This window comes from Dermacentor albipictus, chromosome 1 (genome assembly GCF_038994185.2).
Source record: "Dermacentor albipictus isolate Rhodes 1998 colony chromosome 1, USDA_Dalb.pri_finalv2, whole genome shotgun sequence".
In the NCBI taxonomy this organism is placed as follows: Eukaryota; Metazoa; Arthropoda; class Arachnida; order Ixodida; family Ixodidae; genus Dermacentor; species Dermacentor albipictus.
This window is the reverse complement of record NC_091821.1, coordinates 362,362,037-362,381,932: the sequence shown is the minus strand read 5'-3', so window position 1 is coordinate 362,381,932 and position 19,896 is coordinate 362,362,037. Positions and strand designations below refer to the sequence as shown.

At 47.0% G+C, this 19,896-nt stretch overlaps 1 protein-coding gene across 2 annotated transcripts in view; it reads right to left on the bottom strand.

Annotated features, from left to right (window-relative positions):
• The window catches only part of LOC135911299 (alpha-2-macroglobulin-like protein 1), a 29,598-nt gene that overhangs the window by 727 nt on the left and 8,975 nt on the right, over positions 1–19,896 (bottom strand). Inside the window, exons 12-33 of one of the 2 annotated variants that reach the window (XM_065443504.1) lie at positions 19,514–19,717; positions 18,094–18,309; positions 16,746–17,063; positions 16,443–16,595; positions 12,961–13,036; positions 11,691–11,818; positions 11,402–11,528; positions 10,184–10,364; positions 8,859–9,087; positions 8,197–8,445; positions 7,747–7,798; positions 7,539–7,634; positions 6,799–6,972; positions 5,811–6,064; positions 5,113–5,323; positions 4,362–4,531; positions 3,648–3,797; positions 3,421–3,501; positions 946–1,058; positions 629–716; positions 448–516; positions 167–269 (exon numbers count right to left, since the gene is read on the bottom strand). In XM_065443504.1, the coding sequence (XP_065299576.1) occupies positions 167–269; positions 448–516; positions 629–716; positions 946–1,058; positions 3,421–3,501; positions 3,648–3,797; positions 4,362–4,531; positions 5,113–5,323; positions 5,811–6,064; positions 6,799–6,972; positions 7,539–7,634; positions 7,747–7,798; positions 8,197–8,445; positions 8,859–9,087; positions 10,184–10,364; positions 11,402–11,528; positions 11,691–11,818; positions 12,961–13,036; positions 16,443–16,595; positions 16,746–17,063; positions 18,094–18,309; positions 19,514–19,717 (3,442 nt within the window). The remainder of the gene's footprint in view (positions 1–166; positions 270–447; positions 517–628; positions 717–945; positions 1,059–3,420; positions 3,502–3,647; positions 3,798–4,361; positions 4,532–5,112; positions 5,324–5,810; positions 6,065–6,798; positions 6,973–7,538; positions 7,635–7,746; positions 7,799–8,196; positions 8,446–8,858; positions 9,088–10,183; positions 10,365–11,401; positions 11,529–11,690; positions 11,819–12,960; positions 13,037–16,442; positions 16,596–16,745; positions 17,064–18,093; positions 18,310–19,513; positions 19,718–19,896) is intronic. The other variant, XM_065443505.1, reaches the window with a different exon arrangement.

Sequence of the window (19,896 nt, the reverse complement as noted above, 5' to 3'; positions counted from 1 at the left end):
GAACATTTTAGTCAGGAATTGGAGTTATGAACAACCAAGAAACAGATATAGAGTAGAACAAGGCATGTAACGGAAGTTAGGCCAGGCGATGTTAATGTTACGCAGACTCATTTTTACCGTAACCTGAAAGCGTGACGATATCTTACAAAGTACGACTCATACTTACGATACTGGTAGTAGTCGTACACCTCGACGACAGAATTCTGAAGGTTGGAAACTTGCAGATACCTGTTCTCTGTCAGGCTGAAGCACGTTGGCTGAATGGTCAGCTGTAAGACATTGTATGACGATCAGTATGGTTAGAAGTATTTTACGAAGGGTGTGTGTAGGAAAGGTTAGCATCAAGAGTGACGCCCACCACTCTTAATCTGCCTCAAACAAACACAAACATGCAGGAAGACTTCAGCACTGCCATGCGAGAAGTTGTGAAGAATAATAAAGTATTACCGTCTGAAGAATAAGCTGCACTTTGTTGCCGTTCACAACATAGCGCTTGACGACGCCGCTGCTGACAAGCTGCGAAAAAAAAGTTCAATTAGAAATGCTTATGTCTGAACAATATTACACCTTGGAGATATAAAAGACCTGCTGCATACGCGTTTGTTAGTTTTAATAGAAATAAACTTACGTTTTTTAGAGATTGGTCATCGGCAGTATAGCCAGAGAGTAGGGTTACTTGCACAATTGCAGAACTGCGTAGGAAACCTTCAGTGTACCTGGAAAAAGCACCAGCGTGAGGTCAATGTCATATGTAGGTTAGCATGCAACGCGCAGCTATGATGCGTCAGTGAGTAATGATTCTGCATCATGCGTGCTATCAGAGTGGAGTTCTAGACGCTAGCGCGGGGACAGCAAGGAATGAAATGGAGTGATACACACGAGCTTTGAGAAAAAGAATCGAAGCGACACGCACCGGCCAGCAGAGAAACTAAAACAGAAACCAACCGTGTACAAATGTCCAGCTGAAGTGTGCTGCAGTCTGGTCCTGATGATGTGGAAGCATTGACCTGGATGCCTCTCTGAACCGGACTATTTCTGGAGTTGTAGTAGTACTTGACCTAGGAGACAGAATTGCACCCTTAGTTATTATTGAAGCCGTGGAGCGCCTAAATTTAGTACAACGGTAGGGTAGGCACATCTGAACAAGCCGCGAGCCTGCAGGGCTGCATTAAGTCTGATTAGTCTGTAGGAAATACTCACGGAATGTGTGTTAGAGAACAAGGTACGAGTCGATTAAAGGCTAACGGAGTAGCTGAATGAACTGGCCTCTGCCATAAGCCAAGTGACTTGGGCCAAGACATGCAAAGTTCTAGAAATACTGTAAAGGTTTGGTTTGGTTGCATTCACGCGCAAATCCGTCTGCCGCTACCCGATCTCCATTAACGGTGTCATATTGCCGTATGTCTCCCACCACAGATTCTTGGGCATTATCATTGACCGCGATTTGTCATGGACGAGGCATGTTAACATGTTGAAGCAAAAACTTAATCTGTTTTGCCATGTTCTTCGCTTCGCAACAGGCATGAAATGGGGCCCCACGGAAGGCTCATTACTAAGACTTTATCAGTCTCTTTTCGTGGGCTACATTCGATACAGCCTTCCGATACTCTCAAACTTGAGCATTTCCTGCTTACGGACATTAGAGAGCGTCCAAGCGCAGGCACTCAAAATATGCCTCGGGTTGCCACGGCGTGCCTCCAACAAAGGCACAATTGAGGAAGCCCACGTATGCCCATTACCGATATACCTGTCCCACGAACCACTTCGTGTGTATTTACGCTTACTGACACGACACCATTGCCATCCATTGACGTCGGTTCTACATGAGCGTCCGGAAAGCAGTTTCACAAGTGCACTCCGCTGCCATCTACCCCACATAACAACAGGCTATGCCCTTCCATATCACCCCGTCAAACCACCATGGGTGATGGTTCAACCTTCCGTGTGCGTACATGTCCCCGGCATACTAAAGAAATCATTGGTTCCCGTCAGTGGACTACAACAACTTGCTCTCGCGTACATCTGGTCAGAATACCAGACATATGTTCATGTGTACACAGACGGCTCCGTGTCACCTAAGGCATCGACAGCAGCTGTGGTGATACCAGCCCAACAGATGACTCGAGGTTTCATACTCGACCATAATTCAACATCAACCGCTGCAGAGCTTGTGGCTATTCGGGAAGCGATTCGCCACATCTGCGGGGAAAGACCTCAAGAATGGTGCATTTTCACGGACTCAAAACCCGCGCTGCAAATTTTGGGATGCTTCCTGCGCCACACCGCATATCAGGTTCTGGCCCTGCAGATCACCGAGCTGCTTTCATACGCTCAAGAAAAACACCACCGCGTAGTGTTCCAATGGATCCCGGGACACTGTGGGCTCAACGGTAATGAGATGGCCGATGCTGCAGCAAGGCGCGCCCTCAGCAATGGCCTGCGAACTGCAGTGCCATTCTCCAGACCGGACATCACATGCCTCCTGTCGGAATTAATGAGGAGTGCGACGAGGAGATACTGGGCCCAGCCAGACGCTCGTCACGTCCGCCTTAAAAGCCTGGATCCCGATATGAAATTTCCAATTCTGCGTGGAATTCCACGCCCTCATACATGCCTGATACACCGACTGCGATTAGGCGTCGCCTTCACGCGCAAATATTTGCACATTATTGGACGGACAGACTCCCCGGACTGTTCAGTGTGTGGCGTGGTAGAGTCTATAGAACATGTGCTCGTGGTGTGCCCTGAGTATGCGCGAGAAAGACTGACATTGGCAGGTACATTGAGACAATTACACAATGGACCACTGTCAGAGGACCTCTTACTAGGCGCGTGGCCACAGAGTTGGCAGACGACAGAGACAATGCGTGCACTGTCACGTTTCCTATGTGACACGGGCCTGGACTCACGCCTGTGATATTAGTTGTTTAATGTGTCAATCACCTCGTTCCTCCCATTATCATCCCCCATTGTGACCCTTTTTCTTCCCCTCTTCCCCTTCCCTTACGTAGAGTAGCAGGCCAGATGCTCCATTATCCGGCCGACCTCTCTACATTTTCCATTCATTAAACTACCTCTCTCTCTCTGTAAAGGTTTTAACACGCTTCCAAGTGAGAAGTTGCTGAGAAAAAAAATCTAAGGGTTAATAAAACATTACTTTTACTTCACCCATGTGTCTTCGTATGGCTGCCAACTGTCCTCTGCGTGCATTTTTGTGCTGCTCATAGTAATGTTGCTATACCGTGGGTTCCAGTGTTGCACACACAACCGAATCGTAGCACTGAATGCAATTTGTTTCTTAAATGAAATGTGGCTCTTGAAAGTTTGGATGATCAAAATACGAACGCAGTCCCGAACGCATGTATATTCAAAATGTCACAGGCAAACTAAGCTCTAAATTGTTCGACAAATGCTACCAACCTGCAGTGCTGCGCAGCCGACACTGTTCGAAGCAAGAGATGCTTCAAAACTGTACGACTCGCTTTTGTCCAAGAGGCTCTCCTGAAAAATAAGACAAGTTGACAAGCATGGCAGGTTTCACACTTCGTCGTCAATGACACTCGTAACCGTCAAAGGAACAAGCATATTGACGCTGTGAGATTGTTCTTCCCGAATATGAGGAGAGATTTGCGATCTGATGAGAGTACCTGGTAAAGCCGCTTGTTCTGTTCATTGATGCTGAAAGCAAGCTTATCGGGCGATGAACTCTGAACAGCAACGTTCAAAGTAAGGTCGGTCTTCTTCGAGAATGCCACGCTGGAATACTGGGCGAGGGCTTGGACGGCGACAGCGTAAACCTGCAAGTCGTCAGGAAGTAAAATTATAATGCCAAGTTTGTGGTAGAAAAATTGCAGAAGGCAATAACAGTTTCAGTTAGTGCAATAAACAGACATCAGAATTGGCGATGACGACATAAATGTCTATTTGCCTAAATGGAGGAATGCCCCTACAAAAACTGGAGCACTTGATACATTTGGGCTTTCCGTGCAAAGCAAACAGTAGACGAATGTCGGGCAATGCACGTTGAAACAGATCGAAAAAAAATTGCTTTGTGTTGTATAGGTACAACGTGCGCGTAAATACCATACGTTAGAAGCATACGCGAAACGTATGAAACGAAAGGCATCAACATACCGTATACAAGTGTGCACAGCATTATCAAAATTGAGGGTACTTGGCATTCCACATCAAAAACACGAATTTGAACGTCATTGATTTCAACTTGAAGCAAGTCGCATACGTGCATTTTTAAGAACCTTTGCATTTACGGCTTGAACACTGAGGCTGCTGAACTGCATTGCACGGTGATTAGCACTGCAAGACATTGACTTCATTGGAGCTGTGTTCTCTAGGGCGCATACCTCGGAGAAGGAGAATGTATATCTCGCGTAGGTCTGCTGCATGAGCCACCGAACGATGGGCAGCGCCTCTCCAAGGTTTCGGTTGAGCAGCTTAACTGTCAACACTGCGTAGCCCGCGGTGTCTGCAGAGCCGTAGGACAGACCATCTCCGCTCCAAGATGTCAGGCCACCTGCACAACAATTTGACCAAACGGATCGAAATGGCTGAACTGGTCGGGTGAAATGATGAAGAGGTTGAACGCATTGGAACTGGAACAGAGTTTCTCGTGTACAATCAAGGAATACCGATGCGGCTCTATCGGTAGCGGAATTTTGCCAAGTAAGCTTTAGAAAAATCTGCCTTGACGAGTGTCAAGAGTGTTTCAGTAGGCACTCTTCAAGTAACTTGATAAGCGCACATTATATCTTAGCGTGAAGGAGCGGGTTTGCCCCTGAGTAAACGTAGAAGAATCGCCGACGCGTTCAAGAGTGGATTTAGAAGTACTGAACTGCCATAATAAAATTACATAAAAATGTTCTGTGGACTCCCGCACGGGGACTAAAATTCCGTCAATGCGACTTTTGTAGGCTGCACTCACGAAATGAAGAGTCGTTTGGAGTGTAGAGATAGCAATGCAATACAAAACGCGTACCTTCGTTTGCGATTTGTTGTGGCATTTGATCAACTCGCTCCGACAAATTGCCGAGAAAATTCCTCCAACGTTAGCTAAAATGTAATAAATCTTTCATCTGCAGTGCTTCATATACTCACTGGTCTTGTCTGCTTCACTAAGCAGAGTGTCCAGGGCCTTGTTAGCTCTGTCACTCTGACCGACAAGTGCCGAGAAGTAAGCGTTCAGAGCTGTGGAGTGGTTAGATGGCAGGTTGTTGGCATCGTGACATTGTAGAACTCCTGCTGTGATGTTATCGTAAAGGTTGCCGCTCTCCGCGAGCATGATGCCAACCGCTGTGCTGAAGTCGGGCTGCAAAGACAAGTGAAAAGCACCATTCGCAATGCCCTGTGCAGGCTCGGGTGTCCAGTTATTAGTGCAAAGAAAGCATGCGGTAATTTTGCTGTGTAGAATTGGAAGCAATAACGAATGGGGGCCATCTTTTGTAGATAAGGTTAATTGAAGAAAAGAGGACCACATAATGAAGGAAACTGGCCTTTGCCGAAGTTTTGCTCAACGAGATATGTATACTTGGAGCCTGCGCTGCTGTCCTCTGTAGCGACTGGCGAAATAGTCGGTGGCTGCAGTTTTGGTATATGATCTCTGTATAGCTTGCAACAAGCTTCAGATCAACGGGATGATTTACAGCATTGCCAGCCCCTTCGATAGGCTGTTTGCATGATATATCTTGTGTAATTTCATCTTTACTTTCAGTTGCCCCTCCTAATGAGCGTGGGGCTAGGCTTTCGGGGCCAGCACGAGTGTCATTCGATCTGGACTGAAAATAAGGTAAACTCACGGCTGTGCGCGGTCCATACGGGGATGATCCGGGCTCGGTTTCGACGAAGCAGCCAGTGGCAGGGTTCCAGTGCTGCGTAACGTAACGCACGCTCGCGTCGATTTCCGAAGCAACGTTAAGTCCGACATATTCCTTGGCAGCGCTCAGAGCCTTGACAGCGAAGGCAGTAAGGAAGACGCTCCTTGGGAACTCACTCGATCCGAACGACGCGTACGAGCCGTCGGAGGAACGGAAGCTGTACTGGGCCTGGAAAGCTGAAGAGGAAAACAGTCTACATAAGCACGTCTCGTGCATGGGTCACTATTGCAACCACTCGCGTACTGTAAAGACTAAAGCTACTGAGCTATAGCAAGGCGGATTATTTAAAGCTTTACGTGCCAAAACCACTTTCTGATTATGGGGCAGGCCGTAGTGGAGTGCTTCGGAAATTTCGACCACCTGGGGTTCTTTAACGTGCACCTAAATCTAAGTACACGGGTGTTTTCGCATTTCGTCCCAATCGAAGGCGGATTATTAGCATTGACTTTCGTTCCAATATGGTATGCGTTTCCCATAGTACCTGCCATGTCTAGCTAGTGGAGTTGGACTGGATTGTTACATGAAACTTGAATTTGTTCGTTTCACGAGGATAAGAGACATCACAATAAGTTTTTTGTAGTTATTCCGAACCCATATCCTTCCTGTTACGAGTGGAACCAACTGCGATGTCTTATACCCTATGCACGTCTAACTGTACCAGCTGATAGTAACATCGGGAAGACTGCTAATTTAAGGTTCGGAGGTGAACCAGGCGACGACGTCCCAGAAGATAGGTCAGCGCTTGGAGCTACCTGCACCCGGGACCAAGCCCAAGGAGTTATCCCACTTCTAAACCTTAACTGCACAAAGATTTTCCTGATCGAAGGCAGCAGGAGACTTATCTTTTGTCAATACCGCCAGTGAAACAATCAAAGTGCGCGGAAAATACAACCGGAAGAGTGGTACAAACCTTGCTGGATGCGAGATCTGAGGCCAGAGTTGACAGTGTCAGTCAAAGTGCCGGTCTGTTCCAGGTACTTTAGGAGGTAGACGCTCGAAGCTAGCACAGCTAAAGTTCCTTCGGCGTTCGAGTAGGTGATGGTAGGGACAGACAGGTCGTTGAGACTGAGTGCGAGGATGTCACCTTCACAAAGGACAGAAAGGCATTATTGGTAAGAGTACTTTTCCGTGGCTAATTTTATCTGACCCTGTATTAGAAGTGGCATTGCGCTTCTAGTCTAGAATTACTGGGGACGCTACGCACTGGGGCCATGTTAAATACCGTCGCACAAAGCACTGTATGGAGGAAGCCATGTGCAACACAATTTAAGCTTGACCCACAATCACTTTTGGCAGATTGTTAATACAGTGCTATCTCCCATTCCAGATATTACTTGTTTGTGGCGCTGGAGTTCACTATCAGGGTGACGTTTCGTAACTACTGGCAGGCGCAGGACCACGACTACAATACATGCGGGCCAATTGTGGAAATGAAAACCAACTGATGTACGTAACTGAGCTTCGCGATTGTGCATGCATAGAGTGCGCGAATAGGGACTGAATGCCCCCTGCAGATGCGGAATTCAGAAATCTGCCGCAGGGGCTTTGAAAGGCATAGAAAAAAGTGATACAATGCAAGGAAATGCAAGATATACGCCTCACAACAGTGCGAGAATACTTAGCTTTAGATGGAGCGAATAAGACACTTACCCGTCCCAACCAATACAACCTGCTGAGAACCTTCAACAAGCGCTTCTGGTGTCGGCAGGCTAACTTGCAAACTGTCGGGAGCAGTGTTTTCGTCACCTGAGGGAGCAAAAATAAACAAGAAACGAGAGGTGCAGTCAACCCACGTCCATAGAATGGAGTTTTAAACGTACTGCAGAAGACAATGAGAACCAGAGACATGCTGGCATACCTGAGGCACACAGGAGGTATGTGTCGATCTTTGTGATAGGGAACCCTTCAGGCTGGAAAAGTAGAAAATAATTTTAGCTGTGTTTAAATATGGCATAAGTTGCTGCAGAACAAGACCGCACACATGGCGTTGTTGCGAAGGCAAACAGAGCGTTAGAAAACTTCATTACACGATCCACGCCAGCTTACCTGAATCATTCGTATTCCCAGCACATTTGGAAAAACTTGTAATATTAAGCAACTTGTTGCGGTTACAAGTTTTTCAAAATGCGGTGGGAATATTAACGATTCAGTTAAGCTGGAGAGTGAATCACGTTATGCAGTTTTTACAGAGCCGATATTAAGCGGGCAGAACTCTGCAAATCTAATTTCGCTGCTGGGGCTTTGAACACTAGCATCGCTTGTTACTAACTTTTCTCACATAGTCAACGCGAATGAAGATTGAACTCACCCTGACATCGATGGTCTGAATGACAGTGTCACTTGAGTTCACATTGGACAACTTCACGTCCTGGTACTCGGACTGAGCCTCTGGCCTTGTCTGGACGCGGGCTTCAAGTCGGGACACCTCAAGGGTGGTGGCACGCACGTCGAATGGGAATGACGCAGAGTTCGTGGAGTTGGGGCACAGAAGAGCGTCGGTACTGTTGGGGCTGCCCACGATGTCCAAGTTTTCCAAGGACTTTAGACTGACCCGCACCTAAAAGTTGAAAATATTTATATAAAGCAGATGCCGTGTGGGGCATGTTGGTGGGTTTTTCGAGTGGATACCGCAACTTATGTAACCTATGATGCGCATATCGCATAAGCGCAGACAGTACAGCAAAACCCTGCGACATTGCAATTCCTACGCAAATCGGGCTATACCTATTACGCCACAAGCTCTTTTTCTTCAGTTTTCACGTGCCATAGCGCTATCTTAATATGAGGGATGCCGTAGTGGGGGAATCCGGACTAATTTTGAACCACTGAGGTTCATGAACGGGCACGTAATGTCCGACATACAAACAAGTGCTTTTTTTTTGCATTTCTTCACAAGCTCCAGAACAGCACCGAGAATGAAGCGTTGAGAAGGCACAGATGTAACACGCGTCGTGCGATCGACGCACTCACCACAACACATTCGTCACCGTAGTTGAACGCGGTCAGTATGACGGTGGCCACTTCGTTGCGCTGCATATAGGCAGGTAACGTGAGTGAGGCGAAGAGCGGCTGGAACCCGGTGACATTGGCAACTTCGGAGATGCCCAGGCCGTTCTTCGGGTGAAGACAGACCGCAGTGCCTTGCCACGTGGTGATGGTGTCCGGAAGGGCCTCTTCGTAAACTATGGAGCCTGCGGGACTGCAGGGGAAAGCAATTGACGGCCACAATGAAATCCCTTCAGGGGTTTTCATATTGTTGTGCGCGTTGGATAAGCGAGATTGGTTGCGTCGCGACTTTTGTTAGCCGGCGTTGCAACAAGGTAGCACATTACATGTGCAACAAAATGAAAAAAATTGGAGATGGTAAAAGCGAAACTATTTGGCAAAGCACAATATTTGTGTACGCCCGCATAGAAGTGCAGTTTAAATTTATCAAGAGGTGAAGGAATGTGCAGTGGCCTCACCCGACGTAAGTAGAGTTCAAGAAGCTTCAGGACAGTTACAGCACACATGATCAGGCGTTACAAGGCATCATTTCAATAAATGTTCGAGTTAGGGGCAACTTCCATTAGATGCTGTAGTGACGTACTACACGCAAGACATGCAGTGGAATGCAATGATTAACTCTCCGCTGTCTACTATAGTACATCCCTTTCTACGGGTTTGCAGGTGGTGTAATATTAAGCTACAATAGATTGCGTTTGTTTTGTGAATTCAGATGTAGTTGGAGAAGCCGGCGCATTTATTAGTACTGTGTACTCGTTTTCGCAGGGCAAGCAATAACACTGAACACTTGAGACAGCTAAGTATCACGGACATTTGCGAAGTCTGGAGCAGAAATTTACATCGCTTCTTTTCACGGCAAACTGCAATCACTTATGAACCACTATTGGCCCGTGAGTAGCCCATGCACTCATGTTGGAAATTGACGTTATAAGCGGCAGAATACTTGGCAAGAACATTCGCAGAACTACAGGAGGCAGTTGGGCTAGTTGGTGCTTATTACGGATTTCAGACCGCATTAACTTGCACGAAAGAGACGTTGGCCTGCACCGAGGAGCACACAGAACACTATCCTTCCGTACTACGTGCTTCTCGCTGTCGTCCGACGTCTTTTTCGTGCTAGTTCATGATGTCCTAACATTGACAGTTCGTATTGTTTTAGGACGCGCTACTGCCAGAATGGCAACGCCAAGCAATGCAATATCTTTAAGTAAGAGAAACTGTCTGACCGATCGAATGATTGACGGACGACTATCACACCCACTGCTTAGCATTGCCCTCAGCAAACGTACCTGACCTTCTTGATCTCCCAGAGCCAAGTTTCAGGGAAAAGTGTCCTGACCGAGTTGGTGCCTTGGACGCCGCCGCCGCCTCCCGTGAAATCTTGCGCGGCGGTGTCAGCTAGAGGCTGTGACGATTCAGCGAACCCGCCGGCGCCAATGGAGCTCGGACGGAATGCTACTTTGTTCACAGCTGCCGGAAGGTAAAAGCGAAAAGTTGCAGTGTTGTTGAACACAGGTGTGGGCAACCATTGCCTTCAGTTTTAAGTATACTGAAGGTGGAGCGATTGCAAGCTAGCAGGATTTTATTTTATTCTAAAATGGTGTCTTACGACACCACAGTTTTCACCGCAAAAAAGCTCCACCTTGTTTTATGAAGCATAAATAATAGAGCTCACTCCTATAACTGATCTATTACGAGAAGATTTGAAAATTGAGCGCGAAGTTAAAAAGAGTGCACGAAGTTATTAAAGTTCACAAGTACTCATTCGTTTAGGAACTTCCTCAAACGCATTTGCCGATCACATTTGAATGAGACCCTATATTAAATGCCCGGAAATCGGCTGGTCAAGCGAAGGAACTAGCGACAACTTGAGTATCCAAAAATAGAAATTACCATCGAAAGAAGAAGTCGAAAAAAGACCTGCTCATGCTTGCAGCAGAACAAGTGACAAATCTTGATACCCATGCTACATCCAAGCGTATAAAGATTGCGCTCGTCATGGTAGTTCTCCTTAAGCATTTGTCGATCGGGAATAACACCTTAAACGGACTTCTGAACACATGATTCAATAATGAAAGAATGTCGCTATATTATTGGCGCTACGACACAAACATGGTCAAAATGGAGAAAATGGGTTATTCTGCGCTATTCTCGGACAGAATTATCGCTTTGTACTGTCAAAAGCAATCCGCAGTACTTTGTGAGAGTAAAAGAGCTGCCAGAAGTAATTATCTTCGCGTAATGTTCCAGTGGATAGCCGGCCACTGCAATATTCCAGGAAATGTAGCAGCTGGTGAGGCGACACAAGCGCGCTAGGACAGTGAAACACGAGGACTGCTAGTATCACAATGGGAGTTACGCCACATCTGAAGGTAGACATCAGCCGGCAGTTGCAAACAACAAAAAGCCAAAAAAATATTCGCTAGTATTTAACAGCGACGCTTATCTTCATTTTCATATACCAGGCACATTAAATGTACTTGTAATAAAATGTTCAAACCACTTGCCTCCGAAGGCGGGGTAGAAACGATTACTCGTTGCAAGTACTTGATTGTTCGGGTAGCCAGGGAAAGCTCGATTAGGGCAAGGTCTTGTTTGGACGGGTAGGTTGGTGAAGATGACAAGACCAGAGTTCTGAAAGGAAATGCCATGATGTCGGCGTGTGTAACGTAATAGAAATATTCAGCAGATTACGCTAATTGCTTCGAGAAAATTGCGTGATCAGCATGGTCCCTGTATTAGGGCAATGAAGTGTCAACACGCAAGCAATGGCATTGATTGCCAAGCACGACGTACCTCGAATGAGCTCAGCGAGTCGTAGCTGAACGACACCGATGGAGACACAGCCTGCCTCCTTTGCCTTTTGTTCACTTTGGCTTGAGCGTCGGTGGACGTCTCGTATGGTTCGTTGAAGAGGTAGCCGTCTGAGGACAAAGCAGTTTAGACTGAATTCCTAAAACCTGCCTAGATGATCTAGGCCACTTAGAAGGTGGGTATCCTAACAATGCACATCAAGAAAAGGATCGCAAAAGGCACTAGGGTTTGTGCTACCTCGTTTCTCGAGCATCCGAGGCCGTATGCGATATGGTTCATGGATGGTTTCTATGCTTGTTTTGAGCTTGTTCTGTATTGAAACGCATGTTCGTGTGTTGTATGGGTGATTTCAATGAATGTACGCACTGTTCGCTGCACTTTGCTGAGCGCTTGTAGCCTCTGCCCTTACGGGGGTATGATCCGTTCCCGATATTCTTTGTAACCCACGACTTGACGCATAGTACTTCTTTTTGAGGGGGGGGGGGGGGGGGGTATGAGCTATTGTAACCAGTGTCGCCTTGATATTTATTAATGCGAAATCATGGCTCACGAGACGGAAAGTCCGGCGTTATCGGCGTGATGGTGCAAAGAAGGCCACGATCCCTCGACCTTTCGTGGGAGTCGAACTAACTAGGTGCCGTAAGAGCTAGTTAGGACTGAAAGAGCATACGCATCGCACGGTGGTCGCAAGGCTTTCGAATTCATGCATGTAAGGACCACTAAGTGCCCCTTTTATTTTTTTTACGACTCACTAGAGAATGCACAAAACATGACACTGCATTACAATCACGTGAATGGTATAGGTGCCAGCACCTGGACATGTGAAAATGCGTACAGTTATGGAGACCTACATTATGCTTGTCTGAAATAGTTCAGTGCTGCAAGGCACAACTGCCATGCGCTCAGTTGGTAGCGCAATCAACGCCACTTGATAACATGCGATGAGAATGTGGATTGGAGTGATATGAAGTTTTTTGGAGTGTCCAGCAGTGGCAAAGACCCTTAGCAAAGGTAGGTGGATCCCTGTGAATATTGCAACTCTTCTAATGTAGGGTTCCAGTAAGTGAAAAAAAAACATTCGTGTGCATCAAACGCATCCTCGCTTGCACGGGAAACGGCGGCTAGCCCCAGCGAGAGCACGCGTGAAACAGCTTGCAATGCTCCAACGCGTGATGCTGCAGGCTTCACAACCGAGACGAGTTAGGTGCGGAGCTAAAAGCTGAACTCATCGCAGATGAAAGGATGCACTTACCTACGTAGCAGTAGCTCTGGTTGACGAGAGACGTGCGGGCATATCTGTAGTTCAGGTAGCTGATTTGGTTCAGAAGCTGGAAGAATAATAATTGGGGAGAATCAAAGGTAACGAAAAGGCGGTTGCATTACCGATCTGCTGATTGTCTGCAGCGAGCGCTCTGAGAAGACATCCAAGCAAAAATATTTCACGTAGAAACTATTCCGGTAGTTCTCGAGCAAGTAACATGATGCTCACGCATAATTAATGTCCACTCAGTCCGGTGTCTTTACCAATGTTAGAAAACTTGATCCGACCAGTGTAAATCCTTACGAATTGTTCATTATTAACGTGATAGTATTAAATCCAACCCTGAACTGCGCTAAATTGCTCCGATAAGCCCTTATCGCTCTTTAGCGACCTATTCATCCGCAGGGAACCAGTAACCATGATGAGACCCATATAGCCCCTCATCACTTGTTATCAACGCATTGAATGCTTACCCGTCTGTTGCGTGACGGAAAGCGCAACGGACGGTGGCATTTCGGTCGGTGAAGGAACGCCGCAACGGAAGGCACATCACGGGATCACCGAAAAGCATGGAGGATGTGGCATGAAATTGTCGCGAAAGCAAAATTTTGCCGATGTCTTCAATGCTCGCGGTCAATTAAATGTAGTACTAGACATGGCGTTTATTTCGTGATCCCGAAAGCCTTCAAGGGCCCCTGAAACGGTTCGGACAAATTTTGTAGGCGCGTAGGGTACAGCTTAAGTCGAACATTCGCACCACAATTTAACTGAAGCGTTACGTATTAATGGAGCTGCAAGCGATTAGAAGTTACCCTCCTCCCTAGCTATGCTTTTCCTCCTCAACTCGCTCGCCGAGCGAGCGGCGCTAAGCTCCGCCTTCACTAAAGCCTTCGCTGGTTCAGCGTCACGATGCGACGTCACATCGCTCACTTCCGGTTGTTTAGGAGCACGCCCCCTCCCGCGCGAGACCTCTCCGCTAGCCGCTTGGCCGTCGACCGAGAGCTATCGAAGCAGCGCGTTGCGAGCATTCTGTCGTAGCGCCGAACGTGTCCGGTACTAGGCTAAAAACAGGCAAGCTGGTCATTTCGGCAAATGACTGGAGGCATAAACTCAAGCTGATGAAGGAACTTTAGCGTAGACGTACGTGAGCAGCCTGATCGGTCTGCACGGTCCAGACACTTGCTGGTGCAGCGCTTAACCAGTCAAACAAAGCGCTAATATTGCTCTAACCAAGTGCAAAGCATTTTAAACATTTATAAATCAACGTGTTGATTATTACACTCCTGCGAAAAATACACACCAGCAGCAAAGAATACACTTCGTTGCTGCTACTGTGTATGGTTGAGCTCTGTGCCACCAGGTGGCTGCACCGTGCAGACCGTTCACATTTGCCCTTCTGCTCATCTCGTGGCTCATCCCGGCACAGTCAAGCGGCCAGACCCTGTCCCCTAGCGCTTGCGTTCGCCCTAATACTGGACTCGCGGTTTGCAGGTCGCTAGGTTTGCAGTCCACAAGGCAACAAAGTCGAATCATAGTGCTCGCGAAAAGACTGAGACCGACTCTGACCGCGGAGCTCTCGTCAAAATGGAGTACGTTGCAACACAAGCAGACGACACTTGCTGTGTGCCGGAAGTGCTGAAGTGTACTAAAAAACTATTCTTGTGTATTCTCTTTAAGTTATTTTCTTTTTACAAAAACAAAGTAACTAACATTCCAACTATTACGAGCATCATTTGTTCACCATAAAGTTGGAAAAATTATCGACCACGCGCCCTAGTCAGCCAATCAGATAGCTCGCCCATGTGACGTAATATGGGTTATTTGCATCATATGGGTAGGGGCGGCTTAAAATTCCGCCGAGCAGTGCACTGCGATCGGCAGCGATGGGTATTTTTAAAACCTTATAATAAATTACACGCTTTACGCAGAGCACTGAGATGCATCAATTAATGATCAGAATAACCTACTCTAACGACTCAGTACGTTTGTAGAAAATCGCCAAAATCGTTTCAGGGTCCCTTTCATAGGAACTACTCATTTCACACTTTCTACAACCGGTAAAACATTTATATGGCTTTGTTTATATTTTTATATGTTGTACCGCTTTACAATCAGTACAACACTTTTGAAGCGTGGGTGTTACACATAATGAAGAGGTAAAACGGAAACGCCGACCAAAGATGAGAAGGTTTAAGAGAAGTGTTTAGAAGAGAAGGTGAGACTGCTGAGCGTGGGGTCGGAACACACCACCGCCAACGTTTTTCCTTTCCAATTTCATACATTATTTACATTAGATTCTGACGTTACGCGACGGACGGACAGAATTTCTCGTTGGGTATAAATGCTCACCTACTTAATTACAACTAGAATACTACTGCACGTACCGAGTCTTCTTGCACTCGGATAGTCGGGTGTACTCAAGCGGTATTTGGGCTGGTTCAACGGTCAACGAAAAGGTGAAAATGTATGCTTAAAATAAAATGTTATCCCACAGTCTATCAGTAACAAGTGCGGCACGTAGTCGAGGGGGGGGGGGGGGGTTGCATGCATCCTGCACGGCAGACATGGTGCAAGACGCACGCTATGTTCACTTTTCCTTTATAGAGTACTTGAAGCAAGGGAATAAACGAAGCTTCAGCGCACGTGTGGTAGCCGATCTCTGCTTAAGGAATAAACGCGGAGGAATCGGCCGAAATGGGAAGCCACGTCTGGTAGATTGTAAGCAAGGTTTCAACCCCTAGACAAAAGCTGACAAAGGCGCTATTAGAGCCGTTTAGGCATTGCGCGACCTAGCAATGCTTTGTCATGCCACGGCATGATTTAGTGTGCAAAGGCAGCAGCTGCATAGCGCCACACAATGTTTAACGGAAACGGTTAAGCCAAACTGGTTAACCTCCTTACCTTTCCTTCACTTTTTCCTTCCTTCCTTAACGGAAATACTGGGCTTTATGCGTCAAAACGTCAATTTTATCGAGGACTATCGTAGTGGTGGACTCGAGATGGATTTTGACCACCAAGGGACCATTAACGTGCCCCAAATGCACGCGCCTGGCCGTTCTTGCATTTCGCCCCCATCGAAAAGGGGCCGCCGCGGCTGGGATTTGATTCCGTGACCTAATGCTTAGCAGCGCAACACCATAACTACTAAGCCACCTTGGCGAATACAATATGGTTCGAAAGATTTAATAATTTATTTAAGCGTAACGAAATGACGGCCATAAATAAGAGTTCGCCAACTTAGACATTCAGTGGCCGTTGGGAATCTTGTGATATGTGCGAGAGCATTTCGATTCGGACAGGAATTCGGAAATTATGTAAGAGGCTGGCTGATGGAGCTTGAACCGAGTATGTTTCACACGGCACAAGTATAGCTGCACATGCAATAACACCAGACGAAAGAGCAAGCTGGAAATGCGCTTGAGAGTGTCGGGTTACGCCAAGGCGATGAGCTCCACCGAAAATTTTGTACTTACAGCGTCCCGGGAACTGCGCTGCTTGTATCCGTCGAGAAGAGTGACGCTGCTGTCGACAGCTCCGACTCCACAGAGAGAGTCACCGGCCGCGGCAAGCGAGAGGGACACATTGGAACCGGGAAGAGCCTTCTTTGGATCGAATGCCAGTGACACCTGCCAGGAAAAGCATAATCACTATAAGCATTCAGATGAGAAGAATGCCAAGCACTAATAAGTGCAACTTCTGCACATATGAAAAAAAGAGGTCCAAGTACTGAACTAATCGTGTTAGAGTTTGGAGCTACCGCATAAGCAAGCACTTACGTTGTTCTCGAGACACTTCTGGACGCTGAACTCCGCCGAGTCAGAAACGACTTCAACAGGGTTGCCATTGGCGTCTCTGTGCACGTAGTACACAAGCAGCTGAACCTTGGGGCTGGCGTTTGGAGGCAGGATGGACTGGAATCTGAAGCTGCCCACCGAGCGTGTGGTTTCTGGTTCAGTGATACCTGGATCAGAACTACCAGGAGGAGTGTCACTGTTCTTGATTAAGTTGTCGTCCGACTGATCCGTAGCGAGATCGGCTTCAGTAAAGCGCTGCGTGAAGTTGCGAGTTTCCAGAATGCGTCCGGCAGAATTCAGCTGCGTTCAATGAAAAAAAAATGGAGGTTAACACGACAGATTTAGAGCTTAGCACCAGTTGATTAAGCGCGCCTATTAGCAACACATGAATCGAAATACCGCAGAGCTAAAGTGCCTCATTGGAATCTATACAGGGTGTCCCAGATAACTTTAGAGAGTTCCCACTCCAGCAGCGGCCAACAACCTGCATGTGGAAGCTGGCTTCGTTCCTTTATTTTCGTTTCATTAGCGTAGGATTATCGTGAGGTGGCGTTGTCATTAGCAATAACTTTCAAATGAAGAGAGTAATGTTTATCATACAATAAGACAACGTCCAAGCACCTGCATGGCCGACGTAATGGCAGCGTGGCCCATTAAATGAAATATCAAGTTGCCTTCGACCATTCCTTGGTATTAGTGTAAATCAATATTCAAGCGGCCAGGGAAGAGTGCAATTGCTCTCGTAAAGGTTTCTTCCTGTTTAGACACCAAGAGGTATGAAGGCTTGTCCTGGGACTTATCGAAGCCTGAGGGCACAACTTGTACTAATGCTATCTTAAGCGAAATCGTAGTGCCACCTATGAGATGCAAGATTTGACGCCTGCGGCTCCGAATTCATGTATTAACATAGCAGCAGGCGAGCTATAGACACCGTTATCTTCGTCAGAACCGTGTAATTGCGCACCACACCGTCTTCATTCGTTGTGTCGCCTCGGAAATGCGTTCACATGCCACGTGGTACGCAAAACAGCACCTAAATTACCAATCGGGATTATTGCGCGACATTGAATGGCATGAGAGTCGCGCTCATGACTAATAAGGCAGCAGGGGCGTAAGTTCGTGTTCCCATTGACACAAAGTTATTCGCCAGATGGCGAGGTGAATTGACAACACGGACACGACAGGAGTGGCTAACGCAGCCGACCCAGTTTAGAAGTCTTGACAGCCGTGACAAAGCTATTCCACGCATTTGCACCTACACTAGTGTGCAAGTTGCTATTCGCAGCTGCAGCTACTTTTGGAAGAGCACAGGGAAAAAAATTGTGCTTACCGTCAGGAAGAGCTGGTAGTCAACGTTGGCGTCAGCAGTCATAACGATGTCGCGCACAAAGCTGGCCTGACACGTGTACACGCTTCCATCGCCGCGGTCAATCTTAATGGAGCTTGCAGTGGGCGAGTAGAACGGAACCAGGTTCTGCTGCGCCGTTGGCTTCTCGAGAGTTGGTCCGTTCTTTACTATGATGCGTGGGAAATTCACTGCAATGGCCTAAAAACAAAGCAAAAACAGTATAGGACATTTTGCAGCGGTGGCGTAAATACAGATGGCGCACTTTGAAACAAGTAGGCATATAGAGGAAATGTTAAGCTAGAATTAAACACGCTGCTGCCTAAATGTGGAAATGTTAAGGTAGTCTTAAAGTTGTGGAAAGAATTTAGCGATGGTGCACGAATTTCTTACAGCGGACGCAGAATACATTGTAGAATACAATTATTCAGCCCTCTGCTGGACATACCCGGTGTTTGCTTAAAATTTTCACAATGGCATTGTGGCGATACCGAAAGGAATGATACAACTGTGCATTGTTGCAGGGTCTTGAAAGCCGATTGTGGTTGCCGCATTCGATGCGGGAAGGAGATTCCATTCACTTGCCCGAATGGTAGTGGAATGATTGAATGTAATAAGATTTAATGGGAAAAAATTCCCGATCAATGTCGTAGGTGGTTCGATTCTCCAGTAGCATACACGTCAGATTATTCATGCTCTTTTCAATGAAATCGACTTTCACGGATCATTTAACTTGCCTGCTAAACGTTTACAAGGGCCTTTAAACCTGTCTAATAGAAGTGACGCACTATTGAAGGACATCACGCGGATGTCGTGCCGCACACATTTTTCGAATATTTTAATTAGAAGTGGAGGTATTGTACCAATACCCGGTTTTCACTTTTTCGTCTCCGCTAGCGCACTGGAAGCTCCACTACGGAGAAGCCAAGTGGGCGAAGACCCGGCAAAAGTTCAGTGTAGCGCCAGCAAAAGGCGCTCGTCGCGGTACCCCGTGCCGGCCGCCGTAGACTGCGTTACGCAGCTGTCATCGCAGAGGCAACGCACAGCTGACGCACCTACGCGCAGTGGAAAGATGAATTTTTCTGGCTTTTATAAATGGGAGACATTACGTAATAGAAACATTTGTAATTATGTATTGCCAGGAATGCTCTCGTGATCACAAAATGGCCCAACGGCTTTGGCTAACCAGGTGGTCTCAATGACGCCGCACGACGGCATTGCGAGAGCAATGGTCGCTTTTGACACGAGATCATAAAGCCTCTGCAGCATGCAGTGCAGTATCTTTTTTGGCTCGAGTGTTCACAGCAGCCTCTACCAAAGATAAGCAAAGTTTTCTTGCTACGGTCAAACGTGTTCAGGGCCTCTTAATGCTACAGTAGAGACGGAGACAGTATTCTAAACATACCTGAAGAATGACACCAGTGACTCTTTGGCTGAGAGGTGGCATACTGAAATGAACGATTCCCTCATCGTCCGATGTGTAGTTTCGGCAAGCGAGCACGTTGTCGGTCTCCCATGAGCGCCACTTGAATTTATTTCGCTCCACAAACATGCACACTTGAATGAGTTCCTTCGGGCGTGGAGTTCCGTCAAGCTCTTGTACATAAAGCTGCACAGACAAAGAAAACGAAAACATTAGGGGCCGATTAAAAACTAGTGTTGCAAGTTAATTTGCATTCAACGTACGTATTGGAAGGAGACTTAGGACAGTGCCAATAACGACTTTCCTAGATTGTTCTGCGTGTTTAAATCTGAATTAGAAGAGTTAAGAAATTTACCAGAAAGGTG